This window comes from Equus przewalskii, chromosome 19 (assembly GCF_037783145.1).
Source record: "Equus przewalskii isolate Varuska chromosome 19, EquPr2, whole genome shotgun sequence".
In the NCBI taxonomy this organism is placed as follows: domain Eukaryota; kingdom Metazoa; phylum Chordata; class Mammalia; order Perissodactyla; family Equidae; genus Equus; species Equus przewalskii.
The window spans coordinates 35,294,361-35,311,950 of NC_091849.1; the positions used below are offsets into that span (position 1 = coordinate 35,294,361).

The following is a 17,590-nucleotide window of genomic DNA, read 5'->3' on the forward strand; positions in this document are numbered from 1 at the left end:
ATTGAAAACTAGACAAACAATAGAGAAAATTAATAAAGCTACAAGTTGGGTTTTTTTTAAAGATAAAGAAAATTAAACTTTAGCAAGACTGGTCAAGAAAAAAGAGAGAAAACATAAATGCTGTCAGGGATGAAAGAGGGGATATAGATCTTATAGACATTAGAAAGATGTTAAGGGATATTATGAATATCTTTTGTCGATAAATTCAACGACTCAGATGAAATGCAAAAAATTATTTGAAAAACATAACTCACCAGAACTGAGAAAATGAAATAGAATACATGAGTAGCTCTGTATCTATTAAAGAAATTGCATTTGTTATCAAAACCTTTTTCACAAAGAAAACTCCAGGCCCAGATAATTTTATTGGGGATTTCTAATGGACACTTAAGGAAGGAATAATACCCATTTAACACAAATTATTTTAGGAAATAGAGAAAGGAACCACTTCCCAACTTGTTTAATATGTCCATCACAACCCTGATAACAGAAGACTGACGAAGATGTTGCAGACAACATGAATGCCTATGTAGAAAATCTTAAGGCTGCTTTTTTTTTTTTTGAGGAAGATTAGCCCTGAGCTAACATCTGTGCCCATCCGCCTCTACCCTATATGTATATGTGGGATGCCTGCCACAGCATGGCTTGCCAAGCCCTGTGTAGGTCTGCATCTGGGATCTGAACTGATGAACCCCGGGCCGCCGAAGCAGAACGTGTGAACTTAACTGCTGTGCCACCGGGCCGGCCCTCTTAAAGGTTCTTTAAAAAAAAGTCGTTAAAACTTTTAGCAAGGTTGCAGGATACAAGATCAGTATATAAATATCAATTATCACAAAGATTGGAAATGAAGTAAAATGTTGTTATTCACAGAAGATACAATTGTTTACATAGAAAAGCTAAGGGAATCTACAATACAAACACTAGAGCTAATGACGGAACTTAGTAAGGTTGCAGGATACAAAGTTAATATAAAAAATATCATTTTTTTTTCTATCTTCCAGCAGCAAACAAGTAGAAAATTTAAAAGTTTCCTCTACAATAGTGTCAAAAGCATAAAATATATAGAAATAAGTTGAAGAAAAGATGTATGCTGAAAACTGTAAGACATTGCTGGGAGAAGTTAAAGAAGACCTGAGTAAGTATGCCATGCCTTGAACGTATACCATGTTCAAGGACAGGCTGACTCATTTTTGTTAATATATCAGGTCTCCCCAAATTGAGCTATAGAGTCAGTGTAATCCTAATCAGAATTTCAGCAGGTAGTTTTTTTTTTAGACAGAAATTGGCAGGCTGATTTAAAAACTTATATGGAAATGAATAGGACCTGGACTGGTCAAAATAATCTTGAAAAAAAATGAGAAGATTTATACTACCTACTTTCAAGACTTAAAATGAAGCTACAGTAATGGAGACAGTGTGGTCTTGGCATAAGGGTAAATAGATCAGTGGAACAAAATAGAAGGTTCAGAAATAAGCCACTGTATGTAAGTTGTACCTCAAATAACACAAAAGCAATTTAAAAACCCAACATTGTAAACAACAAGCAAAAATCTGGAAGGAAAGAGAATTTTCCCCTAAGAAAGGCATATATCTGTTTATGCAGAAATTTTAAGAGTAAAACCTATTAGGGCAAACCTCTTAAGATTGAATGGCATACTCCAGCAGATTATCCGGCATGGAATGTTAGCTGCTTTAGCGATTGAGATGTTTTGTTTAGCTGATGTAGGGGTCCTGCATCTGAATCAGCTGTTTCAGACAAGCCTGTGTGAGTAGTGAAAATAATTCTATGTGGATTTGGGTAGGAAACTTAGAAGCCAAGGCCTGGGCTGTGATCACCTTAGTGGAAGAAATAGTGAAGGAAGCAAAGTGTATTTGCAGACATTTTTATTTCTCTTACGAGGGCTCAATTTCTATGAGACCTGAAGCAGACTGATTGTTGCAATTTATTGACCCTATTTTTAACAATAAAGATAATTACAGGGTGCAGGGTAGTGGAAGAATTGAATGAATGCTAGATTAAGTCCAATTTCTGCTATTTGCTTAGTCCCAGCTTTACCACTGGCTAGTTGTGACTCTTGGGCAAGTCATTTAACTTTCTGGCTATTTGCAATTTATAGATTTGGACTGTATGATTATTTAAGATCCCTTCTAGCCCTGAAATTCTGTGAATCTGCAGATCTAAGAATTCTTCTTAACATTGTGGTACATTTTCACAAGATGTCTGAGAGCCTTTCTCTGTTGTCTCTTTGGCAAATTGCAATCCTCTGGCAGAAATGAAACCTGATCAAAATCTGTTTTCCAACTTGATTTCGTCTTAGCTTCTATGCTCTGCAACAGTAACAGATGGCCAGAAAATGTTTTCCCACATATTTGAGGTGGAATAAATAGCAGGCTTCTATTAGCCTTTTCAGCCATCCTTGGACTCAGTGATACTATCTTCAACTAGAAACACAAATACTGGAGCCAGCCCTGATGGTCTAGTGGTTAAAGTTCAGCTCTCTCTGCTTTGGAGGCCCAGGCCCTGTTCCCGGGTGTGGAACCAACTACTTGTCTGTCAGTATCCACGCTGTGGCGCTGGCTCACATGGAAGAACTAGAAGGACTTACAACTAGAATATACACAACTATGTACTGGGGCTTTGGGGAGGGGAAGGAAGATTGGCAACAGATGTTAGCTCAGGGTGAATTGTTCTCACCAAAAAAAAAAAAAGAAACACAAATACTGAATAAAGTTGTGCCAGGGGCTGTGGGATGGTTTCAGATCAGTGGCTTCCTTGGTAAAGCAAACCTCCATAAACCTCCACAATGTGGGTCCTGGCCCCTCGGATCACCTTTTTACCTGTTCTTTGTTATTTCCATAAAATGCAGACAAAATCGGTTGACTTCTTACTGCCTTTTTTGAGAAGCTAATAAAGTGATATCCATTTTTTTTGCTGAATCGTAAAAGTAAATTGATAAATGAAAAGCAAAATATGTTATGTCATTACTACTGTTACAGGAGAGCAGCCCGTGGTGGTCTAACAGACCTGCGTGCACCATCAGCAGTGCTTAGAGAGTACTGAGGAACTCAGGATGGTTCAGCACTGTTCAGCTTTGATGGTTACTTAGTTACCTACATATCTGATTATAGAGCTGATGGCACAGTAACCTCTGTGATTTCTTGTCATTGTCTTGGTAGAGGCTGGGCATTCCAGCTGGAATAGTAGTGAGTTAGCCCTGGGCATACTTAAGAAAGATTTTATTAATCTGATTGGGTTGGTGAAGCGCAGAAAAGTTTTTGATGGAGTTACATTATAACTTTACTCCCCCAAAGTTAGATTTATTCTTCTTATACAGGTTAAACAGTCCACAGTAGGTTGTAAAAAGGGGAAGAATGTCCTCCAACCATTTCTGAGACAGCTTATGAATTTGTTCTGTGCCAAGTGTGTTTTGGAGGAACATGATGTTAAGAGAAGATGCTAGTAGAAGTAGGGTAGTCCAGTGAGGGCTGGCCCTGTGGCGTAGTGGTTAAGTCTGGTGCACTCTGCTTTGGCAGCCCAGGTTTGTGGGTTTGGATCCTGGGTGTGGACCTACACCACTTGTCAAGCCGTGCTGTGGCAGTGACCCACATAAAATAGAGGAAGATTGGCACAGATGTTAGCTCAGGGCAAGTCTTCCTCACCAAAAAAAAAAAATGTCCAGTGAGCAGACCTGAATTCATGCTCTGCCTCTGCCTCTTCCTGCCTTGTTGCCTTGGGCAAATTACTTCACATTTGAACCTCATTCTCTTCCTCTTTAAAATGGGCATAATGATGCATACCTCATATAGGGTATTGTGAAAACTAATTGAGATAATGTATTTAAGTTCCTTAGTTCAGTGCTTGGTACAAAGTAAAATGTTGTCACTATTAGTAGTAGTTTGGTTCTGCCAGTCCAGGTCAGAGGATGAGGCTTTTTCCCACTTGTGGTGTACAAAGTAAATTATGTTTTTAAATGACACTTTCTTAGTTGACCAAAGGACCTTGATCTGGCCTAGCCTATAGGGTGAAAAGACATACAGTTATTTTAAACTGTATGTCCATCTCCCTACTCAGTGGTAGCTGAGAAAAAGATGTTAAATCAGCATTCTTGCATGTCTAGGCAGAGTAAAAATGTCTGGGACAAAAGTTAAGAGGGATTGTGTGAATAGATAGAGACTGAAGCAGGTAATCTGTGGAGAGATTCTCTAATAGTCAAAACTATGTAATAAAATGAAGTTTATCCTCTCACTTGCTTATTCTTCTGTACCCCACCTGGAGATATGAGTGATCACTTTTCATCCAGGGCTTCACCCACTTTGGTGTGGGAAGACAGGTCCTTCTGGGTTCTGTGTTTTTTCTGATTGTTCCTCTGTGTTAGTCCTGTTAACAAGGGCAGTATGCCAACAGACTGGTGAGCAGTCCTCACTGGGGTTCGTCTCCAGCCCTGGCCGGTGGTGTGCAGTCTTTTCCCAGACAGTCAGAAACCGAAGTCCACCTTGTTACTTTCAGGATAAAGTGAGGCACAGGGTTCTCTCCTCCACAGAACTGCCCTGAAGAAGTCAATGTTGTCATTTGCCAGATGACATGGCTACAAAGTTTATAGAACTCTGCTGGTTACCAACTATAGGCCTCTTGTTTTCGATTGGTTGGCTTTGTCTTTACAAGCTTGATTTTGACTATCTCCATTGATAATTTTGTTCCGTGTCTTTGGTTGTTCTCTTGAGACCCACTAGTACTAGAGAGAGAAGAGATGAAAATCTATTCCTGGAGCCAGAGTGGGATATACTGAGAAGGCTTTCTGGGGAGCATTAATTCAGCTTTAACTTGGTTCAGAGTTCACTTTCTTTCTTTTTTTTCTGCTTTATCTCCCCAAACTCCCCCTGTACACAGTTGTATATCCTAGTTGCACGTCCTTCTAGTTGTGGGATGTGGGATGCCGCCTCAACGTGACCTAACTAGCGGTGCCATGTCCGCGCCCAGGATCCGAACCCTGGGCCACCGCAGCGGAGTGTGTGAACTTAACCACTCTGCCACGGAGCTGGCCCCAGAGTTCACTTTCTAGATAGCTGGGTCAAAAGGATAGAAATAGGCATACTGGGGATGGAGGATGATACATTGAGATAGAATGATGGATCTGAGGGTTTGTCTCTTGAGGACTGCCGGAGTCTTAGGATAATAATCTAAGCCTCTAAAACCGTTTTTTTTTTAAAGCCTTTTCTTTTTCTTTTCTTCTTTTTTTTTAAAAGATTGGCACCTGAGCTAACATATGTTGCCAATCTTTTTCTTCTTCTTCTCCCCAAAGGCCCAAGTACCTAATTGTATATTCTAGTTGTAGATCCTTCTAGTGCTGTGTGGGACGCTGCCTCAGCATGGCTTGATGAGCGGTGCCATGTCCTCACCCAGGATCCAAGCCAGCGAAACCCTGGGCCGTAGAAGTGGAGGGCGTGAACCCAACCACTCGGCCACAGGGCCGGCCCCTAAGCCTTTTCTAAAGGGAGAGAGCAGTGGAATCCTGAAATAATAATGATTATTTATTTATTGGACACTTAATAAATGCCAGGTATTTAATGTATGTTAGTTAGCTCTTTTAATCTCAACAGCCCTGTGAGGTTACTTGAACAGTTTACCTAAAGTCAGAGCATTAGTAAGTGAGATAGCCAGATTTTGATTGTTCTTGAAGAGTGGATTTATGTAGTCTTTTCCATTTGCAGCCTCCCATTTTCCCTTCCTTGAATCATTTCAGTTGGTTAACTGAAACCTCAAATTTAAACCATTCTCAAACTATAGAGAACAGAAGGATCCCCTTCAGTTTATTAAAAATGCAGACTCCTGTCCCCTCTCCCCAGTGGGATTCAGCATATCTGGGGTTGTGGCCCAATAAGCTGCATGTCAATATAAACATACCAAAGTGATTCCACCCATGTGATCAGAGGACCATAGTTTGAGGCACATTCCCTAAATACTGGCAAGGTTATGATGAAATGAACACAATCTCATACTTTTTTTTCTTGAAAGCTTGAAAAATGACATTTATTTTATATGGAACTGTAAATGAGTTAGTTTTGCATAGAACACAATGTAGCAATTAGATATAAGGTACCTAGTTAGTATAATCACTCTGAGAACATCAGTGCTAACATGCAGTGTAACTTATTCTTGACTGTGTTTATGTTTCGTTTTATTTGAAGTGTGCTCCTCATTTTTCAGAAAGGAACACACTTGAAAAAGTCCCTATCACTTTCTTTTCTTAAAAATCGCCTTTTATCTCAAGGAGAAGTAGCTTATCTTAGTGATTCTCAGGCTTTTCTCCCCCCTTCTCCATCTTAAAGGTATCCTTGCTCCCATCTCTGACCCTGGCTCCCTCCTGCCATGGTTCTCAGCTGAGGTAGGGAGTTAGAGTCTTGTCAGAATCTGTGGGGAGGATAGGCAGAGACATATAGGTATAGTCTTCAACACTAATTTTATGTCTTCAAAAATTCTTATCTTTAAGACTAGTACTTCGGAAGGATGCCCTGCCCTAATTTCTGAGCTGATGTGGTTTCCCGGAATACTGCAGAGTGGAGGAAGGATTGCTAGGAGGAAATAATTGTAGTATCTTATTTAACTGTATAAGGGCTTGGAAAAGAATGCCTGCCTGTACTTAGTGATTACGAGTGTCGATGAAAATAATCCATAACCAATCTATAAATGAAAATTTGAGTGAGTTTATTCTGAGCTTAAATCTGAGGATTATAACCCAGGGCCTTTCTTCCCGAAGGAAGAAAGGGCACCAAAGAAGTGGCGTGCACAGACTGCTTATATACCCCCAGAGAGGATGTTTCCCATAGGATTGAAATGTCCCTTTTACAATAGTCGAGACTGCTCTGTGGCACAGCGATTGATGGAAACAGCAGGTAGGTCTTCTGTCTCAGTGAATACAGCAGGGTGGCAGTCTGCTGTCTCCAGCTGAGTGGTCACAGGTGAGCTGGGTGGTCAAAGGTGAGTGCAGCAATCAGTTCCTAGCCTAAGGAAAGATGCTTATCCCTAAGGAAATGCCAATGTGGGGGAAAGTTGCACCTTTATCTCAAGGGCCTTTGTTCTGGCCATAGAAAATGTCTAAGCAGATATACAATGCGTGCTCAACAGCCGCAGTCAGGCCCTTTTGGAAAAAAAAACAAAGTCAGGCCGAATTAGGTTTATACCAAATGTCTTCCTCAAATACTGCAATATATCCTATTGCTTGCCATTTTTATTTGTCATGAGTAATGTTGCATTCTGTTTTCTGGGAACAGAAAGGAAATTTCCTTTCCTTCCCTGACGGCTGGGTTTTTCTCCCAGTTCCTCGGGGGCAGACACTATATCTTCCTTTGCTTTCAATTGTTGTTGTGGTTGTTATTTTATGTAGTGGAAGTGCTTAAGATGTTCTTTTTTTCTCTTTCACACTCCAGTCCTGTTTCCTTTCCGTAGCCATTCCATGCAGGAAAAGAGGAATTCTCTTTCCTTCTGTGGCAAGTCAGTTTTCAGAGGATAGGAGCCATTATGGAAAGCTTGTCTTTTTTGTTCAGAGAATAAAATTGGTTCATATTCAGTAACTTTTGACTAAAAAAAATTTTTTTATGAAGTAAAATCAGTAAAAGCATGGGTAAGGGTCTGGGATTTTATTTTCCCCTATTTTGAAGCTAATAATTAGCCTGCTACAGTTCATGGATGCTGACACAACATACGAGACTCCTGGATCAGAGACAAAGGACTTTATTACTCATGGCCCTGCAAGCAGCACAAGCATATGTTTGCATTGGTTCTCCTTGCCCCCCAAGTCCCATGGGAGACATGAATGAGCTCAGATGGATGCCTGCACATGTATTATAGGAATGGAATATTGAGCTTGGAGAATTCATTGCTTTTGTGGTAGGTGGTATACAAACCTGCTCTTTGTCCTGGAGGGGGACATTACTTTATCCCTCAGAGCTTTTCTTTGCAAACACAATCCTGAGATCTGGCCTAGATAAGGAGTGGTCAGCGTCCTGTGTTTTTGCCATACCCAGCAAGACATGTAGGAGTGTGAGAGACCCATGGAGGAGTAGCTCTCCCCATAGTAAGTACATACAATAGGTAATTCATAGAAATCTTAGAAAGATTTATTGTGAAATATTTACCATACAAAAAGATACAGAGAGTAATATAATGAACAACCATGCAGTCACCTCCCAACTCAAGAAATAAGCGTTATCCATACAGTTGAAGCTTCCTGTGGACTCCTCCCCTTGTCCCACAGGAAAGCACGTTCCTGAATTTATCATGCCAGTGCATTCCTGTGTATCCCTTAATATCATACAATATTGTTTTGCATGTTTATAAACTTCTAAAAAGTTTACTATCATTTCAAAAATTGTTAAAGAGCCTTTTTATGTAGTACCATTTTAGGCCTTGTAGAAAAAATATTGTAAAGATAAAACTCTTGCATGTCATGATCTCATGGTCCAAGGAATACCAAAAACACTAAAAAGACAGCTTAGTAAAAGGAAAGAATGTGTGTGAAAAAATAAAAATTGGTAAACAATATATAACTCTAAAGTCAACTATTTAGCATATGTAAGGGCTAAGTCAAGGATGAAGTGCAAAACACCATTCATTGTTGGGATGGAAGATAGTGACTGTGAGAGGCAGCAACAGTGAGAATTACAGAGATGAGATTCATCTAGACAGTTTGTCATCCAGGAGAGAAGATTATGCTGTGAGGAGGTGGCCTTAAAGTGATCCAGCCAAGAGGATGAGAGAAGGGAGCTGGGAGTAGTTAGCCAGCAGGGCAGTTAGTTAAGAGATCTGTCGACCCAGCCCTCTGTCAGATAACCATTTTGGTTAGGAGGGATGGCTAAGACTAAGCCCAGATCTCAAAGGGCTTAACGTCTAATTGTGCAGGAGTGGTTACACATGGGAAAATTAGAGTAAGACCCTCTGTGATTATGACTTAAATGTGTGTTACAGATTCCAGGAATGTAGAAGAAAAGAGTTTAACATGAGTTGCAGCAGTTAGGGAAAGAAACCTTCAATGAGAAGTCTTGAGTTGGGCCTTGAATGGCAGATCAGGATGAGGATGCTCCAGGAAAGGGAGTGAGTCACAAGAGCACATGAGCAAAGGCTGGAGTCAGTGAGTGCAGAATAGTGAGAAGACTGGCCTGTGTGAATTTTTTATATCCAGGCCACTTGAACCTATAGTTTCCCATGGTCTGGATTTTGCCAATTGCACAGTTATGGTGCAGTTCAGCAGTTTTCCTCTATCCTCTGTATTTCCTGCAAATTAGCAATTGGACCCAGTAGCATGATGAGATTCAGGGTCACTGTCTTTGGCAAGACTATAGATGACTGTATATTCTTTTATCACACCAGTAAAGGTATTTGTAAGGGTCTGGGGTTTCATTTTACCTTACTTAACAAGCCGATAATTAGCCTGTTACTGTTTCATATTCTAACTTCATGGAGCTCCTTCTTCTGTTTCAAGTAGTGTTAAAAAATATAATGGCTGGGGCTGGCCCCGTGGCGCAGCGGTTAAGTGTGCACATTCCGCTTTGGCAGCCCGGGGTTCGCTGGTTCGGATCCCAGGTGCAGACATGGCACCACTTGTTAAGCCATGCTGTGGTAGGCATCCCACATATAAAGTAGAGGAAGATGGGCATAGATGTTAGCTCAGGGCCAGTCTTCCTCAGCAAAAAGAGAAGGATTGACAGCAGATGTTAGCTCAGGGCTAATCTTCCTCAAAAAAAAAAAAATATATATATATATATATAATGGCTTGCTTTCTGAGATAGTCTGGTCTGTTCCCTCAACCTACCCTAGTTTTATTTGGGCCATCTCTTTTCTTCAATCTGCTGTCCCTATCTTGCTTAATTTGAATTCCTCTCCCAGCAGTTTCTTCTCAGTGTGGGGGCCCTGTCCTAGGAAGGAGCCTTGGTTAGTTCCATGAGTTATTGGTGTTAGACTGCTCAAGTTCCTTTGAGCCTCACTGAGGATCCCTTTCAGCAGACAAACCCCTCCAGCTTCAATAGCTATTCTCAAATTGACACATGTTGCTTTTCATGTAGTCCTTGGTTGTCTTAGAGTCCTGCTCCCTGGCCCATCAGATGCCCTTTTGCATCCCTCTGGGGTGATCTGCATGGCTGCTTATAGTACTCATGTCTTGTGGCTGTTGATGTTTTTTCCCCTCCTGCTTGTATGAGGGAGGTTTGTGAGGATGCTTTATCTTCTGGTTTTGTTTTAACTGTTATCCATAGGCTTTTTCTGTTGCTATCTAGTTGCTGTGTTTTTATGTGGGGATTCAGAAACATCAAAAGGCTAGGTGGCCACTGCTATAGCCATTTCTCCGGACTCCCTATCGTAGGTTCTTGAGTAGACAGATGACACAATCATGAATAGAATGATAAGTCTCACCTAACATCTTACATGGCGTAGAGACTGTGGTCACTAGTCAACATTTGTTCTTTAACTTTTTCTTTTCTCCAAATTGAGAAGTGTTATTGGCCCCCGTTTAGCAGATTTCCAAGGAAATAATAGCTTCTTATCATCTCTCTTTTTAGGTTCACTAAGAATCTTTCCCCAGACAAAATCAATTTGAGCACCTTGAAAGGAGAGGGTCAGCTGACCAACCTGGAGCTGGATGAAGAGGTTCTACAGAATGTGCTGGAGCTGCCCACCTGGTTAGCCATCACTCGGGTCTACTGCAACAGGGCCTCCATCCGGGTGAGAATGGGGCTTAGAGTGCTGTTGCTTTCTTTGGCCAGCAGGCCTGCTTTCTTGAGGGGCGGCTCCCACAGTCCTGAGTCTCTGCTCTTCTCTTTCAGATCCAGTGGACAAAGTTGAAGACACACCCAATTTGCTTGGTAATGGCCTTTCTTGATTGCAAGTACTCAAATGGGATGGCTGGGGCAGGGCTTTAAAAGATCTGAGAGAAGGTGGAGAGGAGTCCTGATAGGCTGTCCCTTTTGGGAGTGGTGGGTGCTTCTGTCTGGCTTGTGAGCTTCTCTCTGAAACAGAGTGACTGTTGTCTGGGCTTATTCTGGAACTGCTGTGCAGTACAGCAGTTAGCATTGAGACATAAGACCCAGAAGTCCTGAGTTAGTTTTTGTTTTGTTTTTTATAACAAGTTTCACTTCCAAGGTTCTACCTTGAGATTTCCTTTGGAATCCTGACAAAGGAAACATTAGAAGTTTAGTTCATGTTGACTGTTGGGTGATTATCAGCTGAAAGCCCTTCAGGAACTGATTGATGCATATCTTTATCCCAAAGACTGGAATCCCCAGGAATAGTAATATCTCTGTAACTTGGATTTACGTTTTAGTTTCCTGCTATGAGCTAATCCCATGCTTGTCCTGGAGTTCTGCTGGTAATGGAAATGGAGGGGGGAAGATGAGGCCTCTCCTTGCAGTTCAGTTTGTTCATTCATTCATTTGACAAACATTTGTTGTCTGCCCACTGTGGGCTCAGCACTTGACTAGGCATTGGGGCACAGAGATGAATAAGACACAATCTGTGCTGTGTGGATTTTTGTGCAGATGCTTAGCTCTCCATGGCTTTTATTTCAGTGTCTGGATAAGGTAGAGTTGGAGATGAAGACGTGTGAGGAGCCTCGGCCCCCCAATGGACAGTCTCCCATTGCCCTCGCTTCAGGACAGAGGTTAGTTGCTTTGGGCCCTATTATTTCCAACATATTAACTTGTCCAGATTACCTTTTAGTTAAAAAATAAAAACTTTTATTATGGAATTTTCAAACATACACTAAAGTAGAGACAATACTGTAATGAACCCCCATGCACCCATGATCTCACTTCAACAATTATCATTTTTCCATTCTTTACTCACCTTTCTCCTATCACGGTGTGTGTGTGTGCTGAAGTACTTGAAAGCAATTCCAAGAAACCATATGATTCCACCTGTAAATATCATGTGTTTGTAGCAGACAAGGATTGTGAAGAAAGAAAAAACCCCCCACAATACTATTATTACAATCAATAGAATTAGTAGGAATTTCTTAGTATCGTCTAATACTTATTTCATATTCAGATTTCCTGAACTATCTCTAAAATATTTTTTTACAATACAGTGTGGATCCAAAGAGCTCCACACATTACATTTTGGGGTATGCCTTTTAAAGCTCTTTAATTCTAAACAATCCCCCACCCCATACTTTTTGTTTGCTTTTGTGTTTTGTTTTTGAGGAAAATTAGCCCTGAGCTAACATCTGCTGCCAGTCCTCCTCTTTTTGCTGAAGAAGATTGGCTCTGAGCTAACATCCATGCCCATCTTCCTCTACTTTATGTGTGGGACACCTGCCATAGCATGACTTGATAAGCGGTGCATGGGTCCATGCCTGGCATCCAAACCAGCGAACCCTGGGCTGTCAAAGCAGAGCTTGTGAACTTAACCACTACACCACCAGGCCAGCCCCCCAATACTTTTTAATATGCCATTTATTCTTTGTAGAAACTGGATTATTTTTTCTAAAGAATTTCCCACATTTTTTATTTTGGCTGATTGTGACCTCAAGGTGTCATTTAAAATGTTTCTTGTTTAATCTGGTAGTTAGATTTAAAGGCTTGATTTGATTCAATATTTTTGTTTTCTTGGTAAGAATACTTCATAAATGGTACAGTGTGTTTCCTATCCTCACATGTCAGGAGGCACATAATCAGTGGATTCAGACCATGTTGGCATGATTTATCCATTACAATAAGTTCCTCATTTACCTTTCACCTCATGGTTTAAGGACCACTGATGATAGTTGTCTAGATCGATTATTTCATTTTAGGATGCAAAATGCAGTTGGTCCAGTGGTCCCTGAAATACGGTTGGTCCAGGAATTTCAGGATAAATGCTGGATTCTTTACCTTTATCAAATTTAAGAATTATGAGTTGACAGCCTAATAATCTCCAAAGAGATTTTTTTGCGGGGGTGGAGAAGGTGAAGGAGGCTTATCATTTTGAATCCATGAATTTTTTGGACAGCTTTATTAAGGTATAATTGACATAAAATACACTGCACATATACAAAGTATACAGTTTCACAAGTTTTGGCATATGCGTGCACCCATGAAACCATCAACACCGTCAAGATAATGAACATATCCATTATTCTCATACGTTGTTCTCCTTTGTATTCCTTCCCTTCCCTGCACCCCATCCCCAGACAAACATTGGCTTTCTGTCACATATGTTAGTTTGCTTTCCTATGATTTTATATGAATGGAATCATGTAATATGTACTGTTTTTTGTCTGCTTTTATTTAGCGTAATTATTTTGTGATTCATCCATGTTCTTGAGTGTATCCGTACATTCCTTTTATTACTGGGTATTATTCTATTGTGTGAATAAATCACAACTTGTTTATCCATTCACTTGTTAATGGATATTTTATTTCCAGTTATTGGCTATTGTGAATAATGCTGCTATAATCATTTATATACAAGTTTTTGTGTGGCATGTGCTTTTATTTCTCCTGGGTGAATGTCTAGGAATGGAATGGTTGGGTGGTATGGTAGGTGAGGGCTTAACTTTTTTAAGAAACAGTCTAACTTTCCCAGGGTGGTTTACTATTTTACATGCTTTTACATTTATATTTTTTTACATCCTACATTTGTTTACTTTTTAAATGTGTTTGTTTTCTGTCGTACCTTTATAATCATTATTCTTATTGATGTTCGGATGTCCTCATCTTTGGCCAGTGAGAGCCTTTCAAAGTTACCGCCTGTGTCCTACGGACAAGACCCCAGTAATCTTCCTGTTTTTAGATGGAACAAGATGTTTCAGGCTTCTCTTATACATCCTTGCCTGAGACCTGGAATCAGACATTTCTCCCAGGAACCCTGATTCTGTTGAGTGAGAAATGCTATTTAGAGACAACAGTCTGGGCAAAATTGTTTTCATTGAGTTGTCATTGCTTTAAGGCCTTTTTTAGTGTTCGGTTCTAGGGAAAAGTTACTTTTAAGAAAGAAAAGTAGGGGCTGGCCCAGTGGCGCAGCAGTTAAGTGTGCACGTTCCGCTTCGGAAGCCCAGGATTCGCTGGTTCGGATGCTGGGTGTGGACATGGCACTGCTTGGCAGGCCACACTGTGGTAGGCATCCCACATATAAAGTAGAGGAAGATGGGCACAGATGTTAGCTCGGGGCCAGTCTTCCTCAGCAAAAAGAGGAGGATTGGCAGCAGTTAGCTCAGGGCTGATCTTCCTCAAAAAAAAAAAAAAAAGAAAAAGAAATGACAATATCCTGATATTTCTCAATTCAAATTAAAAAAAGAGGATTTTGAGTTAATTTTTTAGATTTTAATATTTTCCTAACAACAATAATGTAATGAATGATTTACTTTTTTGCTAGTTTCAAAAAATAGCAAAACCAATATTATAACTATTAATAAGACTACTGAATGCTGTAGATTTCTCTATGCATACTGTGTTTTAAAGTCACTTGAAATCATTCTTTATATGGTTGGGCACCAATTTGACATACAGAAAGTTTCATTTGTTTGGTTTTTTTTTTCCTAAAGATTTTATTTTTCCTTTTTCTCCCCAAAGCCCCGCGGTACATAGTTGCATACTTTTAGTTGTGGGTCCCTCTAGTTGTGGCATTTGGGAAGCCACCTCAGCATGGCTTGATGAGCGGTGCCATGTCTGCGCCCAGGATCTGAACTGGCGAAACCGTGGGTTTCCAAAGAGGAGTGCGCAAACTTAGCCACTAGGCCATGGGCCGGTCCCTGTTTCGGTTTTTTTTTTTTAAGACACTTTGTTTTTAGAGCAATTTTAGGTTCACAGTAATATAGAGAGGAAAGTATAGAGATTTTCCCTATATCCTTTGCCCTCACACATGTATAGCCTCCACTATTATCGACATCCCCCAGCAGAGTGGTACATTTGTTGCTATAGATGAACCTACATTGAGACATCGTAATCACCCAAAGTCCATAGTTTACATTATGGTTCACTCTTGGTGGGACATTCTATGGGTTTGGACAAATGTATAATGAATGACACATATCCACCATCATGTTATCGTACTGTGTATTTTCACTGCCCTAAAAACCCTCTGTGCTCCGCCTGTTCATCTCTCTCCCCCAATCCCTGGCAACCAGTGGTCTTTTTACTGTCTCCATAGTTCTTCGTTTTCCAAAATGTCATATAGTTGGAATCATACAGTGTGACTCTATCTTTTTTTAGATTGGCTGCTTTCACTTAGTAATATGTATTTAGGATTCCTCCATGTCTTTTCATGACTCTAATGGCTCGTTTCATTTTATTGCTGAATAATACTCCGTGGTCTGGAGGTACCACAGTTTGTTTATTTGTCCACCTGCTGAGGGACATCTTGGTTGCTTCTAAATTTTGGCAAGTACGAATAAAGCTGCTGTAAATGTCCACGTGCAGGTTTTTGTGTGGACATGTTTTCAGCTTCTTTGAGTCAATACAAAGGAGTGTGATTGCTGGATCATATGGTAAAGTATGTATAATTTTGGAAGAAACTGCCAAACTGTCTTCCAAAGTAGCTGCACCATTTTGCATTCCCACCAGCAATGAATGAGAGTTCCTGCTGCTCCACATCCTCACCAGCATTTGGTATTGTCAGTGTTTTGGATTTGGGCTGTTCTAATAGGTATGTAGTGGAATCTCGTTGTTTTAATTTACGTTTCCCTGATGACATATGATGTAGAGCATTTTTTCATATGCTTGTTTGCCATTTGTATATCTTCTTTGATGAGGCATCTATTAAGGTCTTTGGCCCATTTTTAAAATTGAGTTGTTTGTTTTCATATGGTTGAGTTTTAAGAGTTCTTTGTATATTTTGGATAACAGTCTTTTATTAGATGTGTCTTTTGCAAATATATCCTCCCAGTCTGTGGCTTGTCTTCTCATTCTCCTGACGCTGTTTCTCGCAGAGCAGAAGTTTTTAATTTTAATGAAGTCCAGCTTATCCATTATTTCTTTTAGGGATTGTGCCTTTGGTGTTGTATCTAAAGAGTCATTGCTATATCCAAGGCCCTCTTGGTTTTCTCTTATGTTATCTTCTAGGAGTTTTATATCAGTTTGTTTTTAACTTTTAAGTTATTTTTAATTGACTTTTGAACTATGTAAAATTACTTAGTTCCAAAGTTAAAACTATAAAACAAGGTATGTTATATGTATGTATGTTTGTGTTGTCCCTATTCCTTTTCTTACACAAAATGTAGCATACCGTAAGCACTTTTCCCCTTGCTTTTTTCTTTTAAAAGTATATCCTGGAGATCTCTCCATAGAAGCATATAGAGTGATAGACCTTATTCCTTTTTGCACCTGCAGAATACTCAGAATATTTTATGGAGGCATCATAGTTTATATAGCCAGTTCTCTATTGATGGATATTTGAATTATTTCCAAGTTTTTGCTGTTATAAATAATGCAGCAATAAATGACCTTGTTCATAAGTCACTTAATATTTTTCCAGCATATTTTAATTAATTTATTTATTTGGAGGAAGATTAGCCCTGAGCTAACTGCTGCCAACCCTCCTCTTTTTGCTGAGGAAGACTGGGTCTGAGCTAACATCCATGCCCATCTTCCTCTACTTTATATATGGGACGCCTACCACAGCATGGCTTTTGCTAAGCAGTGCCATGTCTGCACTTGGGATCCGAACCAGGGAATCCCGGGCCGCTGAGAAGCAGAACATGCGAACTTAACCGCTGCGCCACTGGGCCAGCCCCTCCAGCATATTTTTAAAAGAAGCCTTATTGAGATATCATTCACATACTATAAAATTTATCCATTTGAAGTGTACAATTCAATGGTTTTTAGTATATACACCAGGTTGTGTGACCATCACTAAAATCAATTTTAGAACATTTTTATCACCAAAAAGAAACCTCATACCTATTAGCAATCACTCCCCATTCTCTCCTGCTTTATCCCTAGGCAACCATTAATCTACTTTCTGTGTCTGTTCTGATCATTTCGTATAAATGGAATTATGTACTATGTAGTGTTCTGTGACTGGCTTCTTTCACTTATCCTAATGTTTTCAAGGTTCAGCTATGTTGTAGTATGTATCAGTACCGTTATGGTTTTTTTTTTTTTTGAGGAACATTAGCCCTCAGCTAACTACTGCCAGTCCTCCTCTTTTTGCTGAGGAAGCCTGGCCCTGAGCTAACATCGTGCCAATCTTCCTCTACTTTATATATGGGACTCCTACCACAGCATGGCGTGCCAAGCAGTGCCATGTCCGCACCCAGGATCTGAACCGGTGAACCCCAGGCCGCCGAGAAGCGGAACGTGCGAACTTAACTGCTGCGCCACCGGGCTGGCCCCAGTACCGTTATGTTTTTATGGCTGAGTAATATTCTGCTGTATGGATATATCACATTTTATTTTTCGATTCATCAGTTGATGGTCATTTGGGTTGTTTCCACTTTTGTTGCTAGCATATTTTAGGGTAGATTCCTAGAATTGGGACACGCAAAGGGCAAATGCGTATATAGTTTTGATAGACATTGCTAAATTCTCTTCCGTAGGATTTTATAATTTTTTGTTTCTATCAGCAATGTGTAAGAGATCTTGTTTTCCCAAAGCCCTTGCTAATAGAGAATATTATCAAACGTCAGGA

The 17,590-nt window shown here is 40.2% G+C and overlaps 1 protein-coding gene across 2 annotated transcripts in view; it reads left to right on the forward strand.

Annotated features, from left to right (window-relative positions):
• The window catches only part of BLTP3A (bridge-like lipid transfer protein family member 3A), a 71,558-nt gene that overhangs the window by 23,513 nt on the left and 30,455 nt on the right, over positions 1–17,590 (forward strand). For both annotated transcript variants that reach the window (XM_008522724.2, XM_008522723.2), the window contains exons 2-4: positions 10,549–10,711; positions 10,813–10,851; positions 11,554–11,645. In XM_008522724.2, coding sequence (XP_008520946.1) covers positions 10,549–10,711; positions 10,813–10,851; positions 11,554–11,645 — 294 coding nt within the window. The remainder of the gene's footprint in view (positions 1–10,548; positions 10,712–10,812; positions 10,852–11,553; positions 11,646–17,590) is intronic.